At 49.3% G+C, this 15,245-nt stretch overlaps 1 protein-coding gene across 1 annotated transcript in view; it reads right to left on the bottom strand.

Annotated features, from left to right (window-relative positions):
* The window catches only part of strc1 (stereocilin 1), a 79,664-nt gene extending 66,837 nt beyond the window's left edge, over window positions 1–12,827 (bottom strand). Inside the window, exons 1-3 of the mRNA XM_072277870.1 lie at window positions 10,272–12,827; window positions 3,947–4,006; window positions 2,354–2,464 (exon numbers count right to left, since the gene is read on the bottom strand). Coding sequence (XP_072133971.1) covers window positions 2,354–2,464; window positions 3,947–4,006; window positions 10,272–12,827 — 2,727 coding nt within the window. The remainder of the gene's footprint in view (window positions 1–2,353; window positions 2,465–3,946; window positions 4,007–10,271) is intronic.
* Between the last annotated feature and the right edge of the window lie 2,418 nt (window positions 12,828–15,245).

Raw genomic sequence — 15,245 nt, 5'->3', positions numbered from 1 at the left:
TAAGTATTTTCTTGCACTTCTTATACTCCTCAAGCACCTGATTTACTCCCTGTTTCCTATACATTTCATACAACTCCCTCTTCTTCTTTATCAGAGTTGCAATATCCCTTGGAACCAAGGTTCCTTATTCCTATTCAATTTGCCTTTAATCCTGACAGGAACATAAAACTCTGCACTCTCAAAATTTCCCCTTTGAAGGCTTCCCACCTACCAATCACATCTTTGCCAGAGAACAACCTGTCCCAATCCATGCTTTTTAGATCCTTTCTCATTTCTTCAAATTTGGCCTTCTTCCAGTTCAGAACCTCAACCCTAGGACCAGATCTATCTTTGTCCATGATCAAATTGAAACTAATGGTGTTATGATCTCTGGAACCAAAGTGCTCCCCTACACAGACTTCTGTCACTTGCCCTAATTCGTTTCCTAACAGGAGATCCAATATTGCATCCCCTCTAGTTTGTCCCTCTATATATTGATTTAGAAAACTTTCCTGAACACATTTTACAAACTCTAAACCATCTAGACCCCTAACAGTATGGGAGTCCCAATCAATGTATGGAAAATTAAAATCCCCTACCACCACAACTTTATGTTTCCTGCAGTTGTCTGCTACCTCTCTGCAGATTTGCTCTTCCAAGTCTCGTTGACTATTGGGTGGTCTGTAATACAATCCCACTAATGTGGCCATACCTTATAGGAACAGAATTAGGCTATTTTGCCCATCGATTCTGATTCACCGTATCATCATGGCTGATCCATTTTCCCTCTCGGCACCAATGTCCAGCCTTCTCCCCATATCCCTCCTTGCCTCGACCAATCAAGAATCTATCAACCTCTGCCTTAAATATACATAAAGATTTGGCCTAAACAGCCACCTGTGGCAATGAACGCCACAGATTCACCACTAACTGGCTAAAGAAATTCCCCCTCACCTCCGTTCTAAACAGACACCCCTCTCTCCAGAGGCTGTGTCTTCCGGTCCTGGACTCTCCCACCATAGGAAGCGTCCTCTTCACATCCGCTCCGAGGCCTTTTAACATTTGATGGGTTTCTATTCGGTCACCCCTCTGAATTTTAGTGAGTACAGGCCCAGAGCCATCAAACGCTCTTCATACGACAAGCCACAATCATTTTCATGAACTTCCTTTGAAACTTCTCCAAAGTCAGCACATCCTTTCTAAGGGGCCCAAAACTGCTCACAATACTCTGTGAGGCCTCACCAGTGCTTTATAAAGCCTGACACTGCATCCTTGCTTTTATATTCTAGTCCTTTTGAAATGAACGCTAACATTGCATTTGTCTTCCTCACCACAAACTCAACCTGCAAATTAATTTTTAGGAAATCCTGCACAAGGTCTCCCAATCCCTTTGCACCTCAGATTTTTTTTAAAACTTTTTCTCTATTTAGAAAATAGTGTATCCTTTTATTTCTTTTACCAAGGTGCATGACTGTACACTTCCTGACACTGTATTCCATCTGCCACTTCTTTGCCCATTCTCCTAATCTGGTGTCCATGGACCGTTCAGAAACCTGCTGGCAGAGGGGAAGAAGCTGTTCCTGAATTGTTGAGTGTGTGTCTTCGGGCTCCTGTACCTCCTCCTTCATGAGAAGAGGGCCTGACTTGGGTGAAGGGGGTCCTTATTGATGGATGCTACTTTTTTCAAGGAAGTGGTTTTGCCATTGCCTTCTTCTGGGCAGTGTCTTTACAAGACGGGTGATACCAGCCATTATCAATACTCTTCAGAGATTGCCAGTGCCTACATAACCAGGACTTGTGATCTGCACCGGCTGCTCAAACGACCATCCACCACCTGCTTCCATGGCTTCACATGACCCTGATCGGGGGGCTAAGCAGGTGCTACACCTTGCCCAAGGGTGACCTGCAGGCTAGAGGAGGGAAGGAGTGCCTTACACCTCCTTTGGTAGGAACATATCTCCACCCCAACACCCAGATATGCAACAATAATAAAAAAATTTACCAATTTTTTTTTCATTAAAGCTCTGCTTCCACTCTTTATAAGACATAGGAGTGGAATTGGGCCATTCAGCCCATCTAATCTGATCAGCCATTCCATCATGGTTGACTTCAGCCCAACCTCCTGCCATCTCCCCTTTCATTTACCACGTCTGTCCTTCCCTCCTCTCCTTTGCCTGCCTCAATACATGCTCAAAACCCTCATCGCTAACTTTTTAAATGCAGAATTGTTGACCTGAAACAAGTCTGTTCCTTCCTCCATAGGTGCTGACTGTCCTGGAGAATATTCCAGCAGTTTCTGCGTTAAATGCAGAGGGTAAGCTCTCTAGTCCGTGGACTGTTGAGCTGTGGGGGCAACAGGTATCAAAGTGCTTACCTGCAGACTGCTCCAGTTCGTGTTTAAGACGTGCAGCAGTTGTTTTGTTTTCTGAGCATCAAGTGCATGCAGCACCGCCTGAAGATCAGCTGCAGAAACCTTCATGTATTCCTGTCCGTTAGACGAGAGTTAAAGAGAAATCATCAGAACAGATCTCAGCACCCAGTCATCAGCAGTGCAAAGGGACCTGGGATTCCCCAGTGGTTAAATCGTAGGTTGAGTCAGTGGTCAGGAAGGTAAACACAATGTTAACATTCGTTTCCAGAGAATTAGAATAAAAAAGCAAGCATGTAAACCTGAGGTCAGACAGCACTTGGAGTATTGTCAGAAGTTTTGGGCCCCTTATCTAAGAAAGAGTGTATTGGCATTGGAGAGGGTCCAGAGGAGGTTCATGAGATGAAAGGGTTAACGTATTTGATGCCTCTGGGCCTGTGCTCACTCGAGTTCAGAAGAACGAGAGGGAATTCTCATAGAAACCTATCGAATATTGAAAGGCCTAGACACAGTGGACATGGAAAGGATGTTTCCAATAGTGGGAGAGTCTAGAACCAGTGAGCACAGCCTCAGAATAGAGGGGCGACCTTTTAGAACACAGATGAGGAGGGATTTCAGAGAGTAGCGAATCCGTGGAATTCATTGTCACAGATGGCTGTGGACTATTGGATATATTTAACATGGAGGCTGATAGGTTCTTGATTAGTAAGGGTGTCAAATGTTACAGAGAGAAGGCAGAAGAATGGGGCCCCATTTTAATCAATTTCTACAGAACAGTGAACTGACCAGCCACATCGCCATCTGGTATGGGGATCACAAGGCATCTGACCACAAGACCCTACAAAGGATAGTGAGGGCTTCAGAGAGGATCACTCACCTCCTTCACCTTTCCGAGATATCTATCAGGAGTGCTGCTAATACAGGGCCCTTAGCATCGTCAAAACCCCCTCCCGGCAGTCCCACAACCTCTTTTACACTGAAACCCCCACCATCAGACAGGAGTTACCACAACATTAGGACAAGGGCTGTTAGGATGGGAAAGAACTTCATCTCCCAGGCCATGACCCTACTGAATTTACTACCACCACCCACGTCTGACCACATATAAATGGCCAGAGGCACTATGCCGTTTACTTTTTTAATTTGTGTCATTAATGCACCTTATGCTAAATGCCACTCTTTTATTATTTGTGGTAATATTACTTTATGTGTTGTGTGTGGGTTATACGTATTGTGTTGTGCATCTCGGCAGGAGGAACATTCTTTCCTTTGGTGGCATACAGCTGAATGACAATAAACTTTTATTTTTCTTCTCAACCCAAATTAAGATACATCAGCCATGACGGAATGGCAGAGCAGACTGAATGGGCTAAACCTACTCCTGTGTTTTATGGTCTTTTCCCATCTTTCCTCTCCTTTGTGTTTATCTTTCCCTCTTCCATGTTTACTGATACTCCAACTGCAAGAGCCCCTCCTTAGTGCGTACAGAAGCGTTCCCATGTAAAGGGTCTGTTTGTGATTGGTACAATACCTCCACCCTCTTTAGCGCATACAGAGGCGTTACCCACGTAAAGAATCTGTTTGTGATCGGTACAGTACCTCCACCAGGCCCACCGCCGATGATCCTCCTTCCTTCTGCACGAAGTCCCACAGGACAGACTAAGGTCACACACAAAAAAGTGAACTCAGTTAAAACACATGATCAAAGTGTAAGTATCAGACCGCCAACTGATGCCATTAACGTTAGGAGGGATAGCCTCACTAAGTAAACCATCTGCAGAGACAACCTACAAAGTCAAAGGAAATTTATTAACAAACCACATATGTCAACACATACTACCTCGGAATTTGTTTTCTTGTGGGCATTCACAGGGAAAAAAGAAATGCAATAAAATCTATGAAAAACTATAAATAAAGACTGACAAAGAGCCAATGAGAAAAAGAAGGCAAACTGCGCGAATAATACTGAGAACATGAGTTGTAGAGTCCATGAAAGTGAGTCTGTTGGTTGTGGAATCAGTTCAGTGTTGAGGTGAATGAAGTTATCCACACTGGTTTAGGAGTCTGATGGGTGTAGGGTAATAACTGTTCCTCCTGAATCTGGTGGTGTGGGACCTGAGGCTCCTGTACCTCCTGCCTGCTGATAATGGCAAGAGGAGAGCATGGCCAGGATGGTGAGGGCCTTTAATGATGGAAGTTGCTTTCTTGTGGCAGTGCTCCGTGTAAATGTGCTCAATGGTGGGGAGGGCTTTGCCTGTGATGGACTGAGCTGTATCGCCACTTTCTATAGACTTTTCCCATTCCTGGACACTGGTGTTTCCATACCAGGCTGTGATACAACCAGTTAGGATACCAACTGATGAAGTTAATATTAGGGAGCATACCCTCACTACGCAAACAGTCTACAGAGTCTACTTAAAAAAGCTGTTGGCAGCAGCTAGAGGAACTCTTGACTCAAACTACAGCAATGCCTCCCAGTGAATGCAGGCTTATTTCTCCAGTGATACACTGTGAGAGGATAAAACATTGCCCAAAAGATCAATGCCAGTTGCTTACGGCAATGTGGCCTCCAGGTGAGCCAATCCTCTCCACTCTGGACAAAAACACCAACCATTAGTTATCGGCTCAGGCATTGGGAAGAACTATCCAGATCTTCCTTGAACAATACCACATGATCAATCGCATACAGGCGGTGGGTCAGTTTACTGTTCAATGTACCAGAGAACACCATGAGACCATCAGACATTGGAGAATTAGGTCAAACTGCCCATTGAGTTTGTTCACCATTCAATCATGGCTGATGTATCATCCTTCTCAGTCCCATTCTCCTGCCTTCTTCCCATAACCTCTGATGTTCTTACTCATCAAGACTCTTTCAACCTCCACTTTAAATACACCCAATGACTTGTCCTTCACAGCCACCTGTGACAATGAATTCCACAGATCCACCACCCCCGGCTAAAGAAATTCTTCCTCATCTCTATTCTGAGACTGTGTCCTTTGGTCCTAGACTGCCCCACTATAGGAAACATCCTCCTCGCGTCCACTAGGCCTTTCAATATTCAATAAGTTTCAATGAGATCCCTCCTCATTCCTCTAAACTCCAGAGCCATCTAATGCTTCTCATGTGCTAACCCTTTCATCCCTGGGATCATTTTCGTGAACCTCCTCCGGACCTTCTCCAATACCAGCACATCTTTTCTTAGGTATCATCATCATCGTTACGCACCATATCATATGACGTGCGCAATCACGGTCCCATGACCATGATTGTTGACAAATTTTTCTGCAGAAGTAGTTTGCCATTGCCTTCTACTGGGCAGTGTCTTTACAAGACGGGTGACTGCAGTCATTATCGATACTCTTCAGAGATTATCTGCCTGGTGCCAGTAGTCACATAACCAGGACTTGCATATACGACCACCCACCACCTGCTCCCATTCCTTCACAAGACCCTGATGGAAGGGGGGAGGTGCAGCTATCCAGATGTTACACCTTGCCCAAGGGTGACCTGCAGGCTAGGGGAGGGAAGGAGCATCTTTTACTTCCTCCTCTTACATTTCTTAGATAAGGGATCCAAAACTGCTCACAATACTCCATGTGCAATCTAACCAATGCCTTATAAAACATCAGCATCACATCTTTGCTTTTGAATTCTAGTCCTCTTGAAATGAGTGCCTTCCTTACCACCAACTCAACCTGCAAATTAACCTTTAAGAAATCCTGCATGAGGTCTCCTAAGTCCCTTTGCGACACTGATTTTTGAATTTTCTGCCCATTTAGAAAATTGTCTAAGCTTTATTCCTTCTGCTAAAGTGTATGACCATGCACTTCCCTACATTGTTGACCTCCCATCTGCCAGTTCTTTGCCCATTCCCCCAATATACCTCAGTCCTTTTGCAGATACCCTGCTTCCTCAACACTACCTGACCTTCTACCTATCTTCAAATCGTCTGCAAACTTGTCACAAACCATCAATTCCGTTATCCAAATCATTGACATATAACATGAAAAGAAATCATCTCAATACCAACCCCTGAGGAACACCAGTAGCCACTGGCAGCCAACCAGAAAATACCCTCTTTATTCCCACGCTTTGCTTCCTGCTAGTCAGCCAATCTTCTATCCATGCTAGTACCTTTCCTGTAGTGCCATGGGCTCTTAATTTGTTAAGCAGCCTCATGTACCCCACCTTGTCAAAGGCCTTCTGAAAATTCAGAAAGACAACATAACCCAACTCTCCGTTGTCCATCCTGCCTGCTACTTCCTTGAAGAATTACAACAGATTTGTCAGGGAAGATTTCCCCTTAAGGAAACCATGCTGACTTTGGGCTATTTTATCATGTGCCTCAAAGTACCCCGAAACTTCATCCTTAATAATAGACTCCAACATCTTTCCAACCACTGGTGTATAATTTCCTATCTTCTGCCTCCCTCCCTTCTTAAAGACTGAACCTATATTTGCAATATTCCAGTCCTCCAAAACCATTCCAGAATCTAGTCATTCTTGACAGATCATTACCTATGCCTCCACAATCTCTTCAGCTCCCTCTTTCAGAACCCTGAGTTGTAATCCATCTGGTCCAGGTGACTTATCTACCTTCAGACTTTTAACCTGCCCCAAAGGTCTTTGGACTGTGGGAGGAAACCAGAACACCCGGGGAAAACCCACACCTACTACAGAGAGGACGTACAGAGATTCCTTACGGGTAGTGCCTGAATTGAACTCTGAACTCCAATGTGCCAAGCTGTAATAGTGCTGTGCTAACTGCTATGCTATTATTTAGCCCCAGGCTAAAGAAATTCGGCATGTCTGCTTTGAAAACCATTTTTTTAATACTACAGATGCACCTACCATGATGCAGAACAGCTCGGTACGGTAACTGTTCCATCCATGACCACAAGAAATCGCAGAGAGTTGTGGACACAGCTCAGCACATCACAGAAACCAGCCTCCCCTCCATGGGCTCCATCTACATTTCTTGCCGTGTCAGCCAACATAATCAAAGACCCCACCCAACAGAGACATTCTCTCTTTCCAGAATCAGAATCACTGACAAATGTCGTGAGATCTGTCGTTTTGTGGCAGCAGTACAGGGCAAGACATAAAAAAATCACTATAAGCTACAGTAATAGAGATAGGGACTAAGACAAAGTCAGAGAGAGAGTGATAGAGATGGAGACAGATAGAGAGAGAGATGTAAACAGGTAGAGACAAAGATAGTGCTAAAGAGAAATAATACAATATTGTTCACGGGTCCACGGACTGTTCAGAAATCTGATGGCGGAGGGGACGAAGCTGTTCCTAAAACATTGAGTGTTAGTCTTCAGTCTCCTGTACCTGCTCCCTGATGGCAGCAATGAGAAGAGGGCACGTCCCCAATGGTGAGGGTCATTCATGATGGATAGTACCTTGAGGCAGAAGATACAAAGGTCTGAAAGCAGGTACCACCAGGCTCAAGGACAGCTCCTATCCTGCTGGTATTAGACCACTGAATAGCTCCCTGGTAAGATAAGATGGACTTGACTTTGCAAGTTACTTGTTATTGTCTACCTCCACTGCACTTTCTCTGTAACAGTTACGCTTCATTCTACACGTTGTGTTCCCTTGTACTACCTCGATGGACCGTGTAATGAATTGATCTGTATGAACTGTGTGCAAACCAGGTTTTCACTCCAACACTCTGACAATTATAAACTAAATTAACAATTGTGAGGAAGGGGACTCAGAGTCTGGTCAGTGAAGGCAGTGACATGCAAGGACACACAAGATTCTGCAGATGCTGGAAATCTACAGTAACACGCACAAAATGCTGGAGGATCTCAGCAGGTCAGATAGCATCTAAAGAGGGGAATAAACAGTTGACATTTTTGGCCAAGACCCTTCATCAGGACTGGAAAGGAAGGGGGAAGAAGTCACAGTAAAAAAAAAAAGGGGGGGGAGAGGAAGGAGTACAAGCTGACAGGTGACAGGTGAGACCAGGTGAGGGGGGAAGGTGGGTGAGTGGGGATGAAATATGAAGCTGGAGGAGGTAAAGGGCTGGAGAAGGAGGAATCTGGTAGGAGGGGACAGTGGACCATGGGAGGAAGGGAACGAGGAGGGAACCAGAGGGAGGTGACGAGCAGAAGGGATAAGAGGGGAACCAGAATGGGGAACTGAAAAAGAGAGGAGGAGGAAGTAGGTAGAACTTACAGGAAGATGAAGAAATTGACCTTCATGCCATCAGGTTGGAAGTTACCCAGACGGAATATGAGGTGTTGCTCCTCCAACCTGAGTCTGACCCCATGATGGCAGAAAGAGAGTTCATGGACAGACATGTCAGAATGGGGATGGGAAGTCAAATTGAAATGGGTTGCCACCGAGAAATCAAAGGTGTTCAACGAAGTGGTTTCCCCCATCCTACATCAGATCTCACCGATACAGAGCGGGCTGCACTGGGAGCACTGGACACAGCGGATAACCCCGACAGGTGAATTGCTGCCTCACCAGGAAGGACCGTTTGGGGCTCTGAATGGTAGTGAGGGAGGAGGGGTAGGGGCGGGTGCCGCACTTGTCTCGGTTGCAGGGGAAAGTGCCGGGAGGGAGATCAGTGGAGAGGGACGAGCAGGCAAGGGAACCAAGAAGGGAGTGATCCTGGCAGAAAGTGGGGAGGGGAGGGGTGGGAAAGATGTGCTTAGCGGTAGGACCTCGTTATGTACAGCAAAAGTTGGTGAGAATGATGTGCTGGATAAAGAGGCTTTTGGGATGGTAGATAAGGTCAAGGTAACCTTAACCCTCTAATGATAACTGAAGCAATAATAATAATAATATTAATAACTTATTTATAGAACATTTTTCATACAGACTGTGTAGTTCAGAATGCTTTACAATGAGATAAAGCACAAATATGAAAATAAAACACAAAAGGTATTAGTTAAAAGCAAGGCTGAGTAAATAGGTTTTGAGCTGGGGTTTAATAGTGTCAACCGAATCTGCCTCCCTCATAGTTTTAGGTATTCAACACTCTTAGGAGTGTAGTTCAAAAAAGCTGACCTGACAATTACCTTTGGAGGGAGATTGTTTAAATTTGAGAGACCTGCAGGACCTGAGAGCTGGAGCAGGTTTAATACCGGACGACATGCATTGAAGGTGAGATGGGATGGGTTCGAGGGCCAAGTTTTTTTACTCGTAGAGTCCTGGATGCCTGGAATGTGCTGACTGGTGTGGTGGTAGAGGTGGTAGAGACATCTGGATAGGCACATGGATGTGAGGAGGATGGAGAGATATGGGCTTGGTGTACGTAGGAGGGATTAGTGTTTGGGTGTTTTTGATTTGATTTTTAGCTGGCTCCCTGGGCCAGTTCATTTGCTGTCTGTTCTACTATATGTTGGTGTGTTTATAAACAACTGCCATTCTGTGATGTACTCTTGTCCCAGACCATTGAGAGCTTTAAAAACATGTAAGATAGCTTTAAAATCAATTCTAAAAGATACAGGAAGCCAACACAGAGTAGCCAGAGTGATATGATCACGGTGCAGGAAATTGAGGAGATGTGGGTGAGGATAACATCAATGGTGGTGGAACAAAAGCCCTGTCATTTCCCCTCCATCGATGCTGCCTGATCTGCTGAGTTCCTCCAGCATTTTGTGTGGGTGCCTGTTTATGTCTGTGCCTGCGTGTGTCTGTGCACGTATGTGTCCGCGTGTGTCTGTGTATGCGCGTCTGTGTCTGTGTGTACGTGTATCTGTGTATGCGTGTGTGAGAGTGTGGCGTGGTGTCTGTATCTGTATATGCGTGTGAGAGTGTCAGTATGTGAGCCTGTACCTGTATATGCGTGTGTGAGCGTGTGGCGTGGCGTGGTGTGGTGTGTGTGTGTGTTACGGTGTAAGGAAGCAGCCCCGTTAACCCACAGATTTCAGTCACAATTAGGTCTGCATTTCTTACCCCAAAACACTGGAGCGCCTCTTTCTTGTCTCTGTAGCTGCCCCGTCCTCGCAGGTAATCCACCACCGTGCGCAGGACCTGGTTCCTGGCATTGTCACGGAGCCGAAGGAAGGAGATTCGATCATCCTCCAAGGCCATCAGCCCCAGGACGGCCCCGTTGATGGCCTCCGTGAGCCCGGCCGTCAGTTCCTCAGCAGATTCGCTGTCTAACGTCAGCCCAATGTGCTCCAGGCCGCAGAGGACCAGAGTGGGGGCATCTTGCAGTCGGAACAGCGGGTGCGGGTGTGGGCACGGCCCGGGTGGGCCCTGACTGCACGTCCATTGGAGGCGGGAGATGAGATCGTGCATCGGGCACTCTCCAGTCCCGGGGGAGGGGGTACCGATTGAAATGCAGTCTTCCACCACCCAGGCCGTGAGCGGGTCGCTGCTCAGCGACTGGAGCAGCCCGGGGTCCCGGCAGACGAACTGGTTGAAATTGGACTGGTCGTGGTCGAAGCACTGGGTCACGGTGGTGGGCTCGACTCGCTGCCCCAACCACGAGCCGTACCTGCACAGGGTGCCGGCGTCGATCCCATCTTCCTGCGCATAGCTACACAGGGCAGCGAGCCTGGTACCGTCTGCACCTCCCAGTAACTCCCACAGTAGGGTCGAATTGTCGCACACGGACTGTACGAAGTTGTCCGGGTCATACTGACTGCAAAACTCCACGTCGGCAGGATCTGCAGAGGCGGCGGCCGCCCACTCTTCGTAGCGGCAGCTGGCGTTGGCGTCGGCGCCGGCGCCCACCGGCACGTTACAGTGGGACCGTAACCACTCATTCTCGGGATACCGGAGCAGCCGGGACACCAGCGCCCCGTCCTGACACACAAACTGAGTGAAGTTAGCCGGGTCCGAGGTCCAGCAGAAGTCCACCAGGTCGGGATCCACCGCGCCCCCGGACCACCGGCTGTAGCGGCAGGCAAGCGCCAGCTCGGCGCCGGTCGCTTCCCAGGTGGGAGGGATGTTGCAGAAGTCGAGGAGCCAGACGTTGAGGTGGTCCTCAAGCAGCTGTTGGAGGACAGGCGGATCCAGGCACACGCCGAGGTAGAAGTTCTCGCCGTCCTTGCTGAAGCACAGGGCCACCAGGGTGGTGTCGGCGGCTCCCGGACGCGTCCACGTCTCGTACCGGCACAGGTCGGCCACGGCAGTGGGATCGGGGGCGGTGGAGGAGGTCGGGACGGCGCACTCGGCGCGCAGCCAGGAGTTGCCCGGGTCTCTCAGCAGCTGCGCCAGGAGGGCAGAGGAGGTGCAGACCAGCAGCTCGAAGCCGGCGGGGTCGAGGTCCCTGCAGAACGTGACTAGGGCCGGCGCGACGCCCGGGCCACCCAGCCACTCGGCGTAGCGGCACTTGTTCTCAGCCCTGCAGGCGGCGGCCAGCCAGCCGTTGCTGGCGTCCTGCCTCAGGGTCCGCAGGAGGCTGCCGCTGAAGCAGACCGATGCGGTGAAATTGGTCGGGTCGCTATTCCAGCACAAGGCGACGATGGACGGGTCCGGCACCACCTCCGCCCACCTCCCGTACTGACAGAAGGCGTTGGAGACATGACGGTCGCAGAACTCTAAGAGCCACGGGCTCCCCTGCAGAAGTTGCTGTAGCGTCGGTCCATCGAGGCAGAGCGCGGCGGCGAAGCGCTCGGGGTCCTGGCCGGCGCAGAAGGCGACCTGCGGCAGGTGTTGGGTGGGGAGGCCGGCGGCCCACTCCTTGTACCGGCAGTGGACCTCCACGCTGTAGGGTGGAGGGTCGGTGTGGGGCGCCGCCGGGCTGGAAGGAACGCGGGCAGTTTCAGTCGGGGGAGTGGCAGTGAACAGAGGGTCGGGGGAGGTGGCGCAGAAATCTCCCAGCCAGTAGTGGGCTGGGTTTACTATCAAGAACGCTACCAGCGAGGCATTGTGGCAGATGACCTCTCTGAAACCGGCTTCGTCCACGAACGAACAGTAGCCCAGGCTGGTGGAGTTGTAGAGGTTGGAGTCATAGTGACAGGGTGGGGCCTCCACGAGGCGGCTACGATTAGCCGGCGCACTCCCCTCCGCTCCCGGCCTGGTGGTCGCGCAGCGGCGAACGAGGAGATCGACTCCGTGGGTAAGGTGCGAGGACACCAGGGCCACGCCCCGGCAGACCTGGTTCATCAGCGGAGCCGACCCGCTCTGAGTCAGCGCCCTCAGGAGCCCGCAGGACACGGCCAGCCAGGCCGAGAGGGGCCGCCGCCGCCGCGACCTGTCCCTGCAGACGGTTCTGTTCGCCCAGAGCAGAAGGTCTCGGCTGCAGGCAGTGGGTGTCTCGGGGAGCTCGGAAAGCAGCCGCAGGAGCGAAGCAGTCCCGCGGAGGTCGGACTCGGCGGGGGAGCGGGTCCGGAGCGTCTCCACGTGGTCCAGGGTAACGGCCTCAAAATGCCACGTTAGGTTGTGAAGGCGGCCCCTGGTAGAACGGAGAGCATTGTTAATAATTTGCTGAAGCGCCTGCGGGCCCCAAACCCGAACCCTCTTCTCACCAGACGAACGGTAACCAAACCACCATCCCATTGTTGGAAAGAAGTCTTCAAACTGGAAAGAATTTACCAGGGCGTTGTCCTAACAAGAATAGATAGAGTAGACGGGGACTTCAGTCCTTGGTGAGGGGTGACCTGATAGAGGTGTACAAGATCTCGAGGGGCGTAGGCAGGGTGAAAGCGGTCTTTTTCACTGGGAGGGGGTACTAAAAATAAGAGTGTAGGTTCATGATCAGAAAGGAAACGTCAGAGACAGCTTCTAAACGCACCTGTTTGAGATGAGGTGCTGGAGGGATTGGTTGAGGTGGACACATGAACAATATTATAAAGCCATTCAGATCAGTCCGTGGATAAGAGAGGTTTAAAGCAGGAATTCCCAGCCTAGGACCCCCTTCCTTAATGATACTGGTCCAGGGCATGTAAAGGTTTGGAACCGCTGGTTTAGAGGGATGTGGGCCAGCCACCGCTGTCTGTTAAGAGTTTGCACGTTCCCCCCGTGCCTGTGTGGGTTTCCTTCGGGTGTGCCGGTTTCCTCCCAAAGGCGTACTGGTTGGTAGGTTAGTTGGTCATTGTAATCTGGATTAAATCAGGGATTGCTGGGGAGTCCGCAGGGCCTGTTCCATGCTGTTTCTCAGTAAACAAAACCACGGGCAGGTGGGACTGCTCGCTGGGTAACCGAGTCAGCGTGGGCCAGTCGAGCCCAAGGCTCTGCTTCCGCACTGCCTGACTCTGAGAGAAAGCTTGGAATTTCTACACTGATAGATGTCCGTGCAGGAAATGGGTGTGACTACTTTTATATTCTCATAAGGACGTTATTACTTGTTCCCCCCTCCCCACGCGCGTGCACACACTCACACACCAACACGCACACGCACCCCTGCCCCCTGCCCGTCACTCAGATAGTAGAGGAAGAAAAGGTGTTGAGATTGAAAGCATTCTGGAGCAAGTTAAAATCAGAAATGTATCACATTGGATGTAGGGTATCTTGTGTACTAAAGGAAGAGGTGGGAGTGATTTTAGTAGAGACTTTAAAATCACACACACAGTTAGGAAATACACTCACTGTTTACCGAGTTATAGAACAGGACAGCACAGAAACAGGCCCTTCAGCCTGTCTAGTTCTTGCTGATCAATCTGGACCTGGACCATAGCCCTCCTTACCCCTCCCATCCACATACCTCTTCAAATTTCTCTAAAATATTGCAAGCTAACCCACATCCACCACTCCTGCTGGCAGCTCGTTCTACATCCCCTGAATGAAGACATCCCCCCCCTCATGTTCCCCTTAAATATTTCACCTTTCACCCTTAACCCATGCCCTCACCTAACATCAGTGGGAAAAGCCTGATATTTGCATTTGTTAACACCACTCCCAAATCACTCAAAGGTCAATAAAAGCCTTAAAGATCCTGCTGTGCAAGCCTTAGTGTGGTCCTCCAGAAGTGAATGCACTGAAATCTCTGTTCACACCTCAGCTTCTTGTACGTCAGGTGTGGAAAAGTATTGTGGATTGCTTTGCAACTTACCAGTTGAGAAGTTGGTTCAGATTCCCTGTGAAGACAGTGAAGGAAGAATTAAACAGAACTCTATAAATATCAATCAATATTACAAACGTAATTCCTGCCCACATCACAGCTTCAGACACAGGGGTCCCTGCAGATTGGGACCTGGAACACAAGGAGGCGGTTTACGGTGGGAGGGAGGATCCTGAGGTGAAGGTGTGCGCAGAGTAGAAATGGCACTGGCTTGTCCTGCTGGTGGACACAGGTCACAGGTCAGAGCTCAGGCTTGCCAAAGTGCTTTGCCATCAGTCCATTTCAAGTGTGCTCATCATCTCAAAGCAGAAAACGTGGCTGACAGTACCCTGGCACTGTGGGTGTCACGGGAGCGTAATTTTACTGCAGCGCCAGCGGCTCAGGTTCAGTTCCGCCGCTCTCCATGAACGTAAGGTTCTATCGGTGCAGATTAACGGGAGTAGGCATTTTAAATGGTGTCGGCATAGACTAGATGGGCCGAAGGGCCTGTTTCTATGCTGTACTTTTCTATGACTGTGTGGGTTTTCTCCGGATGTTCCGGTTTCCTGCCACATTCCAAAAGACATAGTAGGTTAATTCATCACATGAGTGTAATTGGGCACGTGGGAGGGGCCTGTTACCTTGCTGGGTCGCTGAATAAATAATAGTTCAATGTCTTTATTACTGATGCTGCTTTAGAGGTCAGTGTTGCCCAGGACACAAATGAGAACCTCGCTGCTGTTATTCAGATAACAACCATGGGATCGCAGAGATCCACCCGAGAGGGTAAGAGAGCCTTCAGTGTAGCAGACCAACTGAAAGTTCCTGTGGGAATACTGCACTCCCTCAGTATGCCACGGGGGGTGGGGGGCAACCTGGACTTCTGTGCTCCGTTCCCTGGGAGGACCACTGACTCAGAGACAGCTTGCACGCATTGT

This window comes from Mobula birostris, chromosome 14 (assembly GCF_030028105.1).
Source record: "Mobula birostris isolate sMobBir1 chromosome 14, sMobBir1.hap1, whole genome shotgun sequence".
In the NCBI taxonomy this organism is placed as follows: domain Eukaryota; kingdom Metazoa; phylum Chordata; class Chondrichthyes; order Myliobatiformes; family Myliobatidae; genus Mobula; species Mobula birostris.
This window is presented reverse-complemented; position numbering and strand designations above follow the sequence as displayed.